At 40.2% G+C, this 15946-nt stretch overlaps 1 protein-coding gene across 3 annotated transcripts in view; it reads left to right on the forward strand.

Annotated features, from left to right (window-relative positions):
• met (MET proto-oncogene, receptor tyrosine kinase) overlaps window positions 1-15946 on the forward strand; it is a 103051-nt gene that overhangs the window by 58711 nt on the left and 28394 nt on the right. For all 3 annotated transcript variants that reach the window (XM_038280476.1, XM_038280477.1, XM_038280479.1), the window contains 4 exons: window positions 792-928; window positions 1061-1225; window positions 1426-1525; window positions 13097-13306. In XM_038280476.1, coding sequence (XP_038136404.1) covers window positions 792-928; window positions 1061-1225; window positions 1426-1525; window positions 13097-13306 — 612 coding nt within the window. The remainder of the gene's footprint in view (window positions 1-791; window positions 929-1060; window positions 1226-1425; window positions 1526-13096; window positions 13307-15946) is intronic.

Here is a 15946-nt window from a genome sequence, read left to right on the forward strand (position 1 = left end):
CGATTGAAATATGGGAAAATACTAAGAACATTTAAATAAATCCAAGAAAATAGCAAAGTTACTATCAAAACTGTCTGCTCTCCCCTATTTGAGAATCTCTGGGTTATTTAAAGCAAAGGGCCTGGGACTCTGCTCCACTAGGTCCAATGTCCTGCAGCCTAAAGTCCAGCACACCTGAATCAAATGGCTGAATCACATCCTCAGTGTGCAGGTTCTCCAGAGTCCTGGTAATCATCTCATTATTTCTGTCAGCTTTGTTGAAGCAGATACACATACAACGGCGTAGGACCCCCAACCCTCAAGGACCGTTTTTATCCATCCCTGGCCTTGTCAAAGTCTAGACTAAAGACAAATTGAGAATCAGTGGCAAGACTTGTATAAAACCAATGTATTCTACTCCTTCCATGTGACAAATATGCCACACTTTATACAGACTAAACTCCCATGATAACATTAAAAAAAGTTTTTTGGTTTTTTTAAGTCCAAGGGCTGGAATCATTTTCTACGCACTGCAGTGCAATCAACACGGTGGTGGCTGCATCATTAAGTAGCGGTTGAAAATGTACCTTCTCTTCTGTAACATGCAGAGTAAATACTCATATGAGCAGTTTTATTTAGATTACACGTGCAGGTTCAACACCACAAGATCCCAATATGTCACATGCATAGGTGCACGAACCTGCGGTGCACTCATGGCTTCCTTTCCACGCCAACGAGCCTCCGTCCTGAATGTTTGTGGACCTGCTTCTATGCGCTGCTGTTAAGGACTGTTGTTCACTCCATGCATCCAGGACCCAATGATCAACGACATCTTTCCCACATTTGGTCCAAAGTCTGGAAACACCATGTTGACCATCAGAGGAGCCTTTCTGGACACTGGGAACAAACAAGTGGTGACCATAGGGAAGGCAAGCTGTAAGATCCAGAGGTCAGTAAAAATATTCCCCTGGTTTCACTTTACTTTTGACGATCTTTGCTTTATTTTTTATGCTTTTTCTTAATCAAAGAGCATAATTGTTCAATTATAAAGTATATATAAACTGTACCGTTCCAACTGCAGCCTGTCGTCAACCATGCTGACCTGTAGGACGCCGCCACAAGTCGTTCCCTCAGAGCAGCCGGTGAAGCTGACGGTGGATTCAGTGGAACGTCATGCTCCCGTCCCGTTCACCTACAACAAAGACCCAATCATCAGCAGCATTGAGCCATTACGCTCCTTCGTGAGGTAAGAAACCCTGTTCTGGTTTCAGTCCCAGAAGCCTCCTTCTGGTGGGGGGGGGCATCTGAAACAGATCAATGCTGAGTTTTACAGCAGTAGGAAGTGAGTAGGAGGAGAGAAGTTGCTAACGCGAACAGCAGGTACCTCCCGGTGGGAATCTCCTGTGTCTGACTCTTACCCTGATATCACCCCCCCCCCCCTTGCAGTGGAGGCTGCACGGTGTCGGCTCATGGCTCCAACCTCCAATCCGGCCTCCAACCACAGATGGTTCTCACCACCAGTCAGGATGCTACAGTCTTCCCTGTGGTGAGTAAAACATGAGGTCTCTCCTCTAACACCAAGCAGCCAACAGAAGTATATTTTCTCCCACCTTTCTGTAGACCTGTTTCTGTGGCTCATGTCAACTTTGGTCACTTTGAGGGTGAAGCCAACCTGGGAAACTAATCTGCCTGTGACTGGCTACTTCTCAGGAAATATTTAGACAGTGCTGTCTTATCTTAGCTTAGCATACAAGGACTAATTGAAGACAATCAGTCTGAAGATGCTTTGCTGCCATTACTGACCACAACCCCGGACGTAAACCGTACTGCAGGATACGTCATTGTTAAACACCTGTAAACACTCTAAGTATCAGACCTTACTTGTAAGTTGAGATACACAGTTCAAATCTTATCACTATATTGGGTGATATTATCACGATAAGGATAAAAGTGATAATGATGTCCACCCCTTATCCATTGTTAGTCTGTAAATATACAAAAATGACTTGCAAACTGAGCTGAAATAGATAGATAGATAGATAGATAGATAGATAGATAGATAGATAGATAGATAGATAGATAGATAGATAGATAGATAGATAGATAGATAGATAGATAGATAGATAGATAGATAGATAGATAGATAGATAGATAGATAGATAGATAGATAGATAGATAGATAGATAGATAGATAGATAGATAGATAGATAGATAGATAGATACATAAAAAAAGATGAAGAAGATGTGAGCTAAGAAATATTTCACTGCCTCAAACACATGAATGGTATCCTCATTATGCATTGCAGTAGAGAAAGCATTTAGAAGAAAGAGAACTCCTGACCAAGTGAATCAGCTATAGTTTCAGACACAAATGAGAGGAGAGGAAATGGAAAATTCACCGTCTGATATGTAGGATCCAGCTGTCACCCATGACTCACGCACAGTAGCAGAACCTCCTGGACCCACTGGCTCCCCTCACCTCCACCAGGCTGCAGGGTAAAACACTGAGTTATGTCTGAGCGACGTCATCTCAGCCTCAGCCCAGCTGGTCCTTACACTGTCAGCCTGGAGCTGTTTTCAATTATACAACCTATTGGGCTTTTTTGAAACCGCAGTAGTTGACCGGGCTCATTATAAAAGCAGTGAAAAAATGTGTTTTAATGCAAATAAACTCCCACCCATCCTGCTTTGGATTATCTGTGTTCTTAGAACCAGCACTTCTGTTCATGTAAGGTTCAAAACTGCAGCCATCTTTTTGTTTTGTTTTGTTTTTATGCATGCCTTTGGTTGCTCTACTGCTGCAGAGTTTTTATATCAAAGCTGGAAATGACTTGAGCAATAAAAGTGATCCTAACCACTGCTTACTGGCCCTCTAATCAACCAGTATGCATTATTATGTCTCGAGGGAAAGGTTTTACTACTGCTGCTGCAGGTTTGGCTTCTTTTTTTTTCAACTTTTATTGTCATTACACTGTTACAAGTACAAAGCAACAAGGAATATAACTTTCTATGTTTTTACATTGCAAAAAATGATTTAAAATGTGCATTTGCCCTTACTTTGAGCAGGTCAATAGGATGATCTGCCTAATGAAGGGGCTATATTTGGCCTTAGAATAAGATAAATAGATATGACACACTTAACATAATATAATAGAATAATTGTTTTCTTATATTAGAATATAGACAATCCTATTACTGTATGTTGGATTATTTAAACATTAACTCAAAGCAATGGAAAATAAATTTGTTTTTAGAAAAACTTACTCACGTAGATTTAAGCTTTGCAGTGCAGACTCAATTCAAATCTAAATAAGTCATTTTTCTTGATATAAGTGAAGTTTCTATAAAGTTGAAGTTTGTTTTTTTCAAAATAATAAGAGAAAAACAACTTGATTACCTTATTTCAAGTGCTAAATATCTATTTATCTTCATTTAAGGGTGAAATACTGATACAGTTGGCAGATTATCTTACTGTACTTATTTTCTCAAATTAAGGACAAATATTCCTATTGAAGGAAACATGTATTTATTTTCAGAATGCATTTGCAGGCAGAATCTCAACTATGACAAAAAAAAAAAAATAACTTTTTAGAGTATATATTGCTATATTTTGTTTTTTTGATTTTGTTCTTTTTGTACCTTCCATATTATGACAACCTGGCTGATCTTAGTGTTCTGATTACACATTCTGTTTGGGTAGAACAAATGTATCCTGGTCTTCACGGACCAGGAAGGTGCGCTGTTGTTTGCCTAAGGGAGACGGTTTGAGGACAAGCAGTGCCTTGTAATGATGCTATCTGTTCCTGGCGCATGCACCGCTACAGGTTCAGTCAGGAGATGATAATAATACGCTGTGTAAACACATGCTTGCAGGACCCACACAGTCATCAAATAAAAGTTTCTCCTCAATGTTTTTGTCTGAAGGAATATCCCTTTTTATTGCCCTCACACAAAAAGTTCCCCTCCTTCCCTCACTGTCTCATATTTCAGTTTCCCTTTCCCTGGTCATTGACCTGTGTTCAGGTCAGTGGTTGATGGGTCTCAGGGGGGCTTAAGCTCTATAACCGACACACAATGAGAGCAAACTGAAGTTGAAAGCTCCAAAATCAGCTTTATGATCCAAAAATTCAGGCAATCCCTTCGCAGCTGTTGTTATCAGTGAATCTTTAATCAATTAATGTCCGGCCTTTCCAGTGGAACTGACAGACAGCAGCAGGCTCTTCATGTTGGACCTGGAATCTTCTGGGTGAGAACATGTGCATCTGCTTGAGTCGAAGCGAAATGTTTGAGCTGCTCGCTCTTGATAAAAGCTGAACTAAACCGGTCGGCATTTCTGTAAATATGCGTGGATTAGGCTAGAGGGAAAAAAATCTACATTAAGTTTCCATATGATGTTATTAGGGGAGTGTTGGCCTAGTCGTTAGAGCAGTGCGCTTGTGCTCTGAGAAGGTTGCAAGTACCCGGTTCAATCCCCACAGCCTCCACTCTCCGTCTCTGAGTAAGACTGTTAACTCCCCACTTCTCCCCAGGTGCCACCCAATGACAGCCCAATGTGAGATCCATAAAGTTCAATTATGATTAGAAAAGCTCTGTGATGGGTCACATTTTTTGTCATGTTTAAAGTTTGTGTATTGCTGTTTTATTGTAACCACAGGATTGCTCTTTTCCATTTTTTAAACAAAAAATAAATTTACATATTAAAAATACATTATGTTTTTCCATTGTTGTTTCAAGCAAAGACCACATTTCATAAACGGAAATAATAAAAGTGCAATTCTGAAATGAAACTTAGAAAAGCATATTAATCAAAAAACTTCTTTTCAAACTTTATTTTTGCTACTTTTTCTTTTACACATTGAGTTTTAGGAATTGCATTTATTTAAAAGCGTGTTTTACAGATCACATTCTCTCCAACTCAGTTCCAATTAGAATGTTGTCGCTATCATCCTCAGACCAACACCCTTCCCCAAAAGTGAAGAAAATGTGTTCTGGAAAATCAGATTTAAAAATATCGCAATTCATTAAAATACATCCTGAAAAAGAGTAATAAAATTTGACAATTTAAAATAGAAAAAATACATTTAAAAAAACTGAAAATAATAATCAGAGAAAACAGCCAAGGTTATCTTAAAATCCTTTTCTTTCATTAAGAAGCATGTTACGTTTCATTTCTGCATTGCTTTCTTCTCATTTTCATTAACAAAACATTTTCTAAGCTTAAGCAATAATGGAATAAATTTCACTCCAAAGCACATGGTAACAGTGGAGAGGAATCACTGCTTTAACAGAAGGACACCCCGCCTAGCAGAACTAGGCTTAGGCTCGATCCAAATACCTCAAATAATAGCTACTGTTCCTAGCTCCTATCACCTTTAGGGGGGTCAACAGTATAAAAACTATCTAGGGCAGAAAAGAAGTTCTGGACTTCTTTGCTGAATACAGACAGCCTTTAGCCTTTAGGACATCATTACACGCCAGACACTACTATGAATGATGCTGTTCAAATTGAAACTAATGCCACTGGGAAGAGCAACAAAAAGTAAAATTTACACAAGTGTAGCTAATGGATTAAGCTCTCCATTATAAAACCAAAAACCTGAAGGTGATGACATTAGCATGTGTCACACAGAGTACATGTCCCAATATAATGTATTTGTAACTATACTTTGTGTAATGCAAAGGATTGTGGGCAATCATATAGCTCCTAGCGGTGGTTAGGGGCATCAAAAGGTCCCTATGCTGACTGCAGTGGCGCTAGGAAGCATCCTGCTTCCTAGTCTTGGCTCCTTCTTAACTGCACTTATTATTGTTATTATTATTATTATTATTATTATTATTATTATTATTATTATTATTATTATTATTATTATTATTATCATTATTATTATTATTATTATTATTATTATTATTATTATCGTTATTATCATTATTTATCAGTTGCAGAGTTCTTTAACATGCTGCTCTTCTGTGATATAGAATTTTGGTTGTTCAATCAGTTTTACTCTATTTGGACTTCAGTGCACAGGTACTTTAATTGGAACATATTTACACATCACAAAAGCAAGTACAAGAAAAAACAAATTGCGCTTTAGACCCTTTGAGTTTGCATAGTTACATTACAGCTTTGAAAGTTGACCTTATGGTTCAACCCACTGCTCTCAGTCATGACTAACCAGTGTATTCGAAACATGAGACAAATTTCACTTTTATGTTATTCTGACCTGCGTAGCTCATGTACTAACGTATTTTTTCTGTGAAATCTTAGCCATGACCTTTGATGACAGAGGTCAGTAAGAAAAGTTGTCTGGTGAAATTTACACCCTGATGGTCAGGACTCAGTTCACTTTCAAGCAAGATTTGGTTCACTTTCGGCTCAGCAGCAAAACCATAAAATAAAATTTTAAAAAGCTGAACCTCTACAGCAGTCCTCCATCTCAAATCAGAACATGACATCAATAAGGTACAAAGTGACATCAAGCAAAAAATAAAGGGAGTTTGACGTTGCTAATGATTTAGGAAGGGATCATGTCCCATCAGGCCTCAGCTGTCGCTTGTTAAATTCCATCCAGTCAACAGGATGAGTTAGAGCTCAGCCTGGGAAGGACAGTATGATTGTCTCATTGTCTTAACCCCTGGATATAGATATTTCACAAATGGACACCCCAGAGGCTAATGGGATTCACCCAGAGTCAACTTGCATTCAAGTTTTGCCTTTAGCTTATATCTCTCAGTGGACGGTCTGAGGAGAATGAACCAAGAAACGCGTCAGTTAAGTTACTGCATACAGAACAGTCCATGTTAGCTCGATATCTGCTCCTCAGATCGCTGCTAAATCCTGGTATTACCCCGTCTAAGCTTTCCCACAAACATGAAAGAGACTTATGTTACCATCCATTATAAAAAAACGGGCAAAGTTGCAAAGCCAAGGAATTCTATACACTTACAGTACAGTATATACATTTAGGTCTATACAGCTAAGCTGAAGTTGTTCCCTTTGCCACAGCAGGGATGTAGGGCCTCACTAATACAGATATTTCAGTTTAACAGGAGCCTTGACCACAGCCAGGCACCTGTCGCCTCGACTCAGATGTTGGTTTGTTTCGTGTCAGGCTCTTCTTCCTATCTTTTCCCAGAAGACTAAATCCTCCCAGCTGACACCTGAATACCTCATGAATCTCCTTCCCGTTCCCATGCCCCCCCACAGCTGGGGGCTGAAGGGGATCAGGAAGTGAAAAAAAGGTGAATGAGTGATAGGTTTAAGGTTAAAGGAACCTGATTATATTAGTAGAATGTAGAGGAAAGATAATTATTTATCCTGGATGAAGTTTGGAAACCAAGGGGACCATTGCTCTGGCTCTAGTTGAATGGTTGAACTTTTTTTGTATGATGCAGCTTTTGTGTAATTGTCTGCTCTTAACCACTGACTGGTGAATGAAGTGAAGCTTCACCCAGCAGCTCAATGGTAAAACCCTAAATGTGACTTAAAATAATTTTATTTTCACATAGATTTTCTGATCTTTATAGCTAAAGAGTAAAATGAAAGGGTGTTAAGCAGAAAGGCAGACCCACATCCTCACCCTACCATCACCAGGGTTAATTCTCGATAATCAGAATGATATAGAGGGTTGATGTTGACGTAACGGGACATGCATTCCAAAATAAAATCAACAGAATTGATTTTTTTTTTTTTTTTTTTTGAGTTAATTCAAAGTGACAATAATATTGCAGCTACTCATGGGCAGTTTTTCAACCAGTTTTTATAGGTGTTGATAGCTGCAGGTAGGAAGGAACTTGTGGATCGTTCTTGCACCGGATCTGGAGAAGCTCCCTACTTAAGATGCTTTGCTGTTGTTTAACAATGTGATGAGGAGGATGCTCACTGTTGTCCATGATCTTCTTCACTTTATAAAGAATTCTTCTGTGTGGAATAATCTGTGGAGGTTCTACAGAATTCTAAAGCCTTGGAATATTATTATTTTCCCATTTACTTTCCTTTATTAGAAGAAATCATTATTTCATGTAGTAAAGTTCACTTTTATTTATGTGGGTTTTTGTTTTCTGGTGTTGGAATTGTTTGAAGATCTAAATAATTTAAGTCTGACAACCAGAATAGATTTATAAGGATCCACACACCTTTGTATCTTCTTGCTTAATCTGTGGCTTAGAATATAACCTGTTAAGTCTCTACCTGTGTTAGATAAAATCTTAAACATTCAACAATAGAAAGGATTACGACAAACTTTTTTTTAATTTTATCTTACTTCCTTTACTGATTTGGCCCTGCAGAAGATAGTGATGGGAGCTGAGAAGGTCAGTAGAGCAGCCTTACATCAGTGCAGGACCAGAGGGCTCCGATTGTTGTCAGAGACGCATCATACCCTCTAAAGGAAGGAGTAGCACTGATGCCATCAGGAAAACAGTATCCAAAACAACCAGACACATTCTGTAGCCTCAGGCAATTAAAAGGCAGAGCTGCTGTTCACATTCTATCAAGTCATCTATGTTTTTTCATTTAGTTTCACTTCTTTTTCTCTGTTACTGATCTGAAACGATGCTTTCTTTATGATATATGAAGGAATAAATCTCTGCTTGTGTTTGAAGCTAAGGGAGTTTTAAAACCCAGAACAGTCTAAAGGAAAAGAAAGAAGGCTGACCAGAGGAGCCCATCACACAGTAGGAACCAGAAGAAAATGGCTCCGTTATAAATCACTCTAGATATGACAAGGGCTTTTGTTATGACTTGGCTTTTTTCACAGGCTGTTACCACTAATGATCCTTCAGGGATGGCAGATATTTGGGGATGGCTGCTTCTCTCATCACCCAACAGTTAAGCTCTAGGCCTGCTAGTTACTCTCGCTCAGCCAGCGATTGTATTTACAGCTGCTCTGAGCTTATAGCCACACACCTCCTCTCCCTAAAAGAGGAGACACCAGCCGAACAATGAAAATGACTGAGGTTTCCTCTAATTCACTGGATATTTTTCCTTTTGCTGCACCCATGGGGAGGTGGTGTGCAGGGTGGGATGGAGGTAGCCTACTGTACCGTGCGCTCATATTTGTTCTCTGCTGATACGGGTAGGACAGGGGTTAGCTGGATTGTTTTTGTTCCTGGTTGTAGGACTCAGCGCAAACCTTACACACATAAACATACACATTTTTATGCCTGTATGGTTACGCCGTTTTTGTGCGGGTCCATCTGTGTGTCGGAGGTTTCAGCCACACAGGAAGTGCTACTGCAGTCAGTGCAGCTCTCCAGAGAGTAGTTTCAACAAGCTTGTCAACTTTAAAGGTTCAAGCTTTCACAAAGACAAGAATTTCTCCATCATTCGTGGCTAACTGTTAACAAAACTTCTGTTTTTTTCTTTTCTCAAAAGGAAACATAATGTGAGAATGATGGCAAAAAACATTTAAGCTCTTAAAGGTAGAGTGGAGGATGTTCTTTTTCCGGGTGGATCATCAAAATTAAGTGGTCCTACTAACTGTCAATCATTTTGGTGATAAGTTTATGTAAGGCTGTTCTACGTGCTTGTCCCGATTTTCCCTTACCGGTGGTGAATCTGAAACTGTGGAAAAAATGTTAATCTTCTTTTGGAAAGACAGCTTTTATGAGCGATGCAAACAGCAACTTTTAAACAGAGCATTTACAAGGAGAAAGGGGCTTGTGCACGCTCATGCTGGAGCGGAAACAGGGTTGTGCATTTGCATTTTTTTATTCTAAAGTGGCCTTTAAAAAAATCGACAAAATTCTCCACTATACCTTTAAATAAAACCAAAGATATGAATTGGGTTTGTAAAGATTGTGAACTGTGAAGCTTGGAGTACCGCCACGCAGGCAGAGGCAGCACTGAGTATAATATATGAAAAAAAAAGATACAATAAAAAAAAAAAAAACATGAGTTTCACAGTAGGTGGGGAGGGTCTGAACAGAGACAACTTTGCATGGCACCAATATTCACCCGTAAGGGGTTAAATCTAAAAAACAGGAATACAGGTGCTGGTCATAAAATTAGAATATCATGAAAAAGTAGATTGATTTCAGTAATTCCATTTAAAAAGTGAAACTTGTATATTATATTCATACATTACATACAAACTCATATATTTCAGATGTTTATTTTGTTTAATTTTGATGATTACAAATGACAACAAATGAAAATCTCAAATTCATCATATCAGAAAATTAGAATATTGTGAAAAGGTTCAAAATTGATGGCCCCTGGTGCCACACTCTAATCAGCTAATTAACTCAAACCACCTGCAAAAGCCTTTAAATGGTCTTTCAGTCTAGTTCTATAGGCTACACAATCATGGGGAAGACTGCTGACTTGACAGTTGTCCAAAAGACGACCATCGACACCTTGCACAAGGAGGGCAAGACACAAAAGGTCATCGCTAAAGAGGCTGGCTGTTCACAGAGCTCAGTGTCCAAGCACATTAATAGAGAGGCGAAGGGAAGGAAAAGATGTGGTCGAAAAAAGTGTACAAGCAAGAGAAATAACCGCACCCTGGAGAGGATTGTGAAACAAAACCCATTCGAAAAATGTGGGGGAGATTCACAAAGAGTGGACTGCAGCTGGAGTGAGTGCTTCAAGAACCACCACACCCAGACGTATGAAAGACATGGGTTTCTGCTGTCGCATTCCTTGTGTCAAGCCACTCTTGAACCACAGACAGCGTCAGAAGCGTCTTGCCTGGGCTAAAGAGAAACAGGACTGGACTGCTGGTGAGTGGTCCAAAGTCATGTTCTCTGATGAAAGTAAATTTTGCATTTCCTTTGGAAATCAAGGTCCCAGAGTCTGGAGGAAAAGAAGAGAGGCACTTCATCCACGTTGCTTGAAGTCCAGTGTAAAGTTTCCACAGTCAGTGATGGTTTGGGGTGTCATGTCATCTGCTGGTGTTGGTCCATTGTGTTTTCTGAGGTCCAGGGTCAACGCAGCCACATACCAGGAAGTTTTAGAGCACTTCATGCTTCCTGCAGCTGACCAACTTTTTGGAGATGCAGATTTCATTTTCCAACAGGACTTGGCACCTGCACACAGTGCCAAAGCTACCAGTACCTGGTTGAAGGACCATGGTATCCCTGTTCTTAATTGGCCAGCAAACTCTCCTGACCTTAACCCCATAGAAAATCTATGGGGTATTGTGAAGAAGAAGATGCAATACACCAGACCCAACAATTCAGAAGAGCTAAAAGCCACTATTAGAGCAACCTGGGCTATCATAACACCTGAGCAGTGCCACAGACTGATCGACTCCATGCCACGCCGCATTGCTGCAGTAATACAGGCCAAAGGAGGCCCAACTAAATACTGAGTGCTGTACATGCTCATACTTTTCATGTTCATACTTTTCAGTTGGCCAACATTTCTATAAATCCTTTGTTTTTATTGGTCTTCAGTAATATTCTAATTTTCTGATATGATGAATTTGAGATTTTCAATTGTTGTCATTTGTAATCATCAAAATTAAACAAAATAAACATGTGAAATATATGAGTTTGTATGTAATGTATGAATATAATATACAAGTTTCACTTTTTAAATGGAATTACTGAAATCAATCTACTTTTTCATGATATTCTAATTTTATGACCAGCACCTGTATATACAATGAAAAAGGCAGAGATCATGTATGGTAAGCAGGTTAGCATGATCAGGTGTTGGCAGGAAACCATCTGGCTGATGAGTTAAATTAGATACGAGGTAGTGAAGAATAAATTAGAAAGCATACAAAATAAACACCTTAACATTAGAACCTGTATGGCATACCCCAAACAGCAAAACTAGTAGCAGGCTATATTATGACCAAAACACAGAATCCCACAAGTGAAGGGAAAACTCACATCAGACATAATGACCTGAAAAAAAAAATGAAAGAAAGAGGTCTTCAGAGACAACATCAAAGCTACAGTGAGAAAAAGAAAATCAGCATCTCAAAGAACCCCAAATAATGACAAAAAAAATTTCTTCTCTGACTATAAGATGGCTGTAAGAGACACAGTGACTGACTGGGTGTAAACAAGTCCAATAAGTCCAATCTATAGATGCAGCATTATTTTATATCAATACAATACAATTATAATCTGGGGGAAAAATAACCTTGGTTGGGAAGAGTTTCATGTTAGCATCTCCTTTTGTTCAGAAAACCTTATTTAACATTGTGTAAATGCCCCCTGTTAACAACATTGCCTTTGTTCAAGTGTTAAAGGAAGCTAAGTGATCTCTGCTGTTTTGTTTTTCTCTTAACCTCTCGTGCATATTGGATATTGACTGATGAACACAAGTATCCCTTGCTTCAGGAAGATAAACTCTAGCTATCATGTGTTGCCACCAAAGAGCAAATATAAACATTGATCTTTCTGCACGCAGACAAACTGGTCTCCTGAGTGCAACCTGTGTGTATCTGGAGGATCCGTGTCACCATTCTGGTTAACTGATATTTACATTGAGGGTTAAAAAACCTGCAGGTGACATGAAAGCCTCCCTAGCTCATGGAGTAAAGTAAAAAGTAGAATAGAAATAGTGTGAGCTCTGCCAGCAGAGAAACTGGCCTACCAAAGATTAGCCTTTAGCATCTACAGTGTATTCTGATTCCTGCTTTATTCCTTAGAATAATAAAAAAATAAGTCAGAACCAGAAAACCTTTCCTGGGAAAAGCTGGCAATGTGTGACTACTAGGATGGGATCAAATTTTTGTCTGTGTACAAGTTGTGTCAAACTAATGTAGCAAACCTTGACTTGAAAACTATGCAATATAGAAATATTAAACTTTATGGGGTTTGAAGCAGAGCATATAGCAGCAGGCAGACATTTTGTATGTTATTGTATCTGGATCTCCATGATTGAATGATGCAGACATGACCAAATGCAACAACACTCCATCTTTCATATATTTAATGTTTGGTATTACTGTACATTATTGCAATGCAAAAAAAACACATGTTCTACTGATAAAACAATTACTTAGAGACTAGGTTTAATATTATTATTTAAATTCTTCTGCTTTTATCATTTTATGTGCTACTGTGGCTCAAATCTGTATTTCCATTGATGGAAATATTCGGTTTATATCTTGTATGTCAGATTATCTGACTCTATTGGTTTGTTTGGCCTTTTCAGGGCTGTGTGTATGGAGAAAACCGGACATCCATCCAGTGTACCACGCCTTCCCTAGCTAAGCTTGGCCTTCAGCCTCCAGTGGTCACCAAGGTGGCGTTTGTCTTGGACGGCTACCTAACAGATCAGAAAGATCTGATCTACGTGGAGGACCCGCTGTTCCAGGACCCTAAACTCACATCTAAGGACAACAAGAGCATTGTGGAACTCAAGGTGAGGGTGCTTATACTGTATTTTGATTCAGTGAAATAATGTACCCCTACTCTCAATGTCTTTCTGGGTTTTTTTTTTTCACTGTCCTTCCGATGTTGCAACGATTCAAAAAGATTTCAAAAACTTGAAATTTTGCTTTCTAACCTAAACCCAACCTAAACTTGCTCAATACCCTTTATGTTGTCCAATTTATCCTCACAGTTACCAATTAAAGAACATCTCAATTTTCAAATAAACTTTTATTTTGGTTCAGAGGCTACTTACAAACATCTCAAAATATCCATAAAAATGTCTTGATGGTTTCAACTGTGTAAAAAAAAAAAAAAAAAGATCAGTGACCCCGTAACAGGTGCAAAACAAGAAATACTGCTGAAAATGTCATGGATGTTGAGTAAAGAAAATCCGGATTTATGAGCTGTGGCAAATGTCAAAAGCAGATGCACATGCAAATCAATGCCAACACTACCAAGAGTTTGGAACGGGGTTGTCTGAGTCTTTAACTGCCATGAATGCAGATTTCCACTTAGGAGCCAGGTTGAAGTTCACACCCGAAGGTCAGTGGCCTGCACCTCACAGTCCTCGCACTGATTCACACGTTCAGGTCAGCCGAGGAAGGAAACAATACAGAAAGAAAAACAGGAAGAGGAGTCTGTTTCCCATCATTTCAAAGCCTCCTCTGCTACCTCCCCATCTCTCCTCTGTGGCGACACCTCTCCATGCATGCTCTCTGTCGACTTGTATTGTTCTTGCTGAGGTCAAACCTCTGGACATATTAATGCCCCTTTTCAAACAGGCTTGCTCAGCCCCCGGACCCTGTTCAAGGAACACAATGAAATACATTTTTCGCCACAATTTTTTTCTTTTTTTTTTCCGGCTGCAGCCCGACAGTTTGTGGCAGCTGTGCTCAGCCTCTCACAAGAGATCCAGACTGTTTTTTTTTCTCAGTCTTCCTCTTCTTTCCTTCCTTTCCTAGATGTGACCTTGCCCCCTTCACTAAACCCCCTCCCAGTCATGCTCCAGACAGCCCCCACTTCATTTTCTCTTAACTCTTAGGGGGAAAGATGGTAAAATTTGATGCACCACAGCGAGCCACATTTAACGGCATCTGATATCCCTGCTTTGTTATGGCCTCTGGTGGAGGGGTAGATGTAGGGCTCATTAGCTGCCATCTGATAACATTCACCTCAAATTTTAGCAAACAATGACTCAAAACAACATTTGCCTTTGACTGACAGCTCTTCATATCTATGCCAACATAAAAAAAGACCTCAGGTTGTTTTATTTGGCTTAGAACCAGCCTCTTATCGCTACAAACGGCAGATCCAGGAAACTCAGATCTAATTATATTCCTGACAGTTTATTTTCAGTGACCGCCATCATTGTGACACCTTTCTTCTAACTTTAACTTCTCTCTGCACGCTGTCTGCTCTTTGCAGCTAATGAACTTGTCTTTGTTTGCACCTCAGTGGGAGCAAAAGTAAGGGAGGCTGCAGCTTGCAAGAAGTTCTGCATGTTTGTGCACCGGAGAAAGTGTGTGTGCGTCTGTGTGTGCAGGAACAGGTGCGAGGCTCCTTTCCGTGTCAAATTGGAAAACCCCAAACTGTCACGCAAGGAATGTGATCATTCGCTTTATTGCCCTGTGCTACACTCAGATAGCCATGTTTATGTGCATGCCTGTGACACAGAGAGGGGGAATGAGACAATGAGACAAAGAAAGGATGACAGACAAGGAGAGTCAAGCAGCTTAAACTTGGGGAGACAGAGGGGGAAATTATTCTCCATGTTTTCTCACAGCTTTTTACATTAAACAGTTTAAAATGTTCAATCTAAGCCAACTGCCTGCGCCGCAGCCCCAAAGATAGGTCCTCGTTGGTTTTCTGCAGGTGTTCTGCAGATTATGCATTATATTCAATGTCCAAACTAAAATAAAAAAAAAAAGCCAGACTAGAATAAAATAAAAAGGTATGACTAAACAGAACCATTTGACCCTGATCTGTCTTGTTGGTGTTTGGCTAGCATTTGGGTGTAATTTATCCCAGTGGCTCCATGGTATACCCTAGTGCTTCCATTTTGTCCTGTTGTGTTTATACTTATGTAGTTACAACCCGTTTATCGCTCTTGATAGTTATGTGCAGTTGGCTAGCTCAAGTGTGCGGCTGGCTAGGTCAGGTGTGTGGCTGGCTATGTCAGGTGTGACACTGGCTAGCTCAGATGTGCGGCTGGCTAGCTCAGGTGTGCGGCTGGCTAGCTCAGGTATGTGGCTGGCAGCTCAGGTGTGCAGCTGGTTAGCTCAGGTGTGTGACTGGCTAGCTCAGGTGTGCAGCTGGCTAGCTCAGGTGTGTGGCTGGCTAGCTCAGGTGTGCAGCTGGCTAGCTCAGGTGTGCGGCTGGCTACCTCAGGGGTGCAGCTGGTTAGCTCAGGTGTGCGACTGGCTAGCTCAGGTGTGCAGCTGGTTAGCTCAGGTGTGCGACTGGCTAGCTCAGGTGTGCAGCTGGCTAGCTCAGGTGTGTGGCTGGCTAGCTCAAGTGTGCAGCTGGCTAGCTCAGGTGTGTGGCTGGCTAGCTCAAGTGTGCAGCTGGCTAGCTCAGGTGTGCAACTGGCTAGCTCAGGTGTTTGACTGGCTAGCTCAGGTGTGCAGCT

This window comes from Cyprinodon tularosa, unplaced genomic scaffold, assembly GCF_016077235.1.
Source record: "Cyprinodon tularosa strain WSP-4 unplaced genomic scaffold, ASM1607723v1 ctg160, whole genome shotgun sequence".
Lineage (NCBI taxonomy): Eukaryota > Metazoa > Chordata > Actinopteri > Cyprinodontiformes > Cyprinodontidae > Cyprinodon > Cyprinodon tularosa.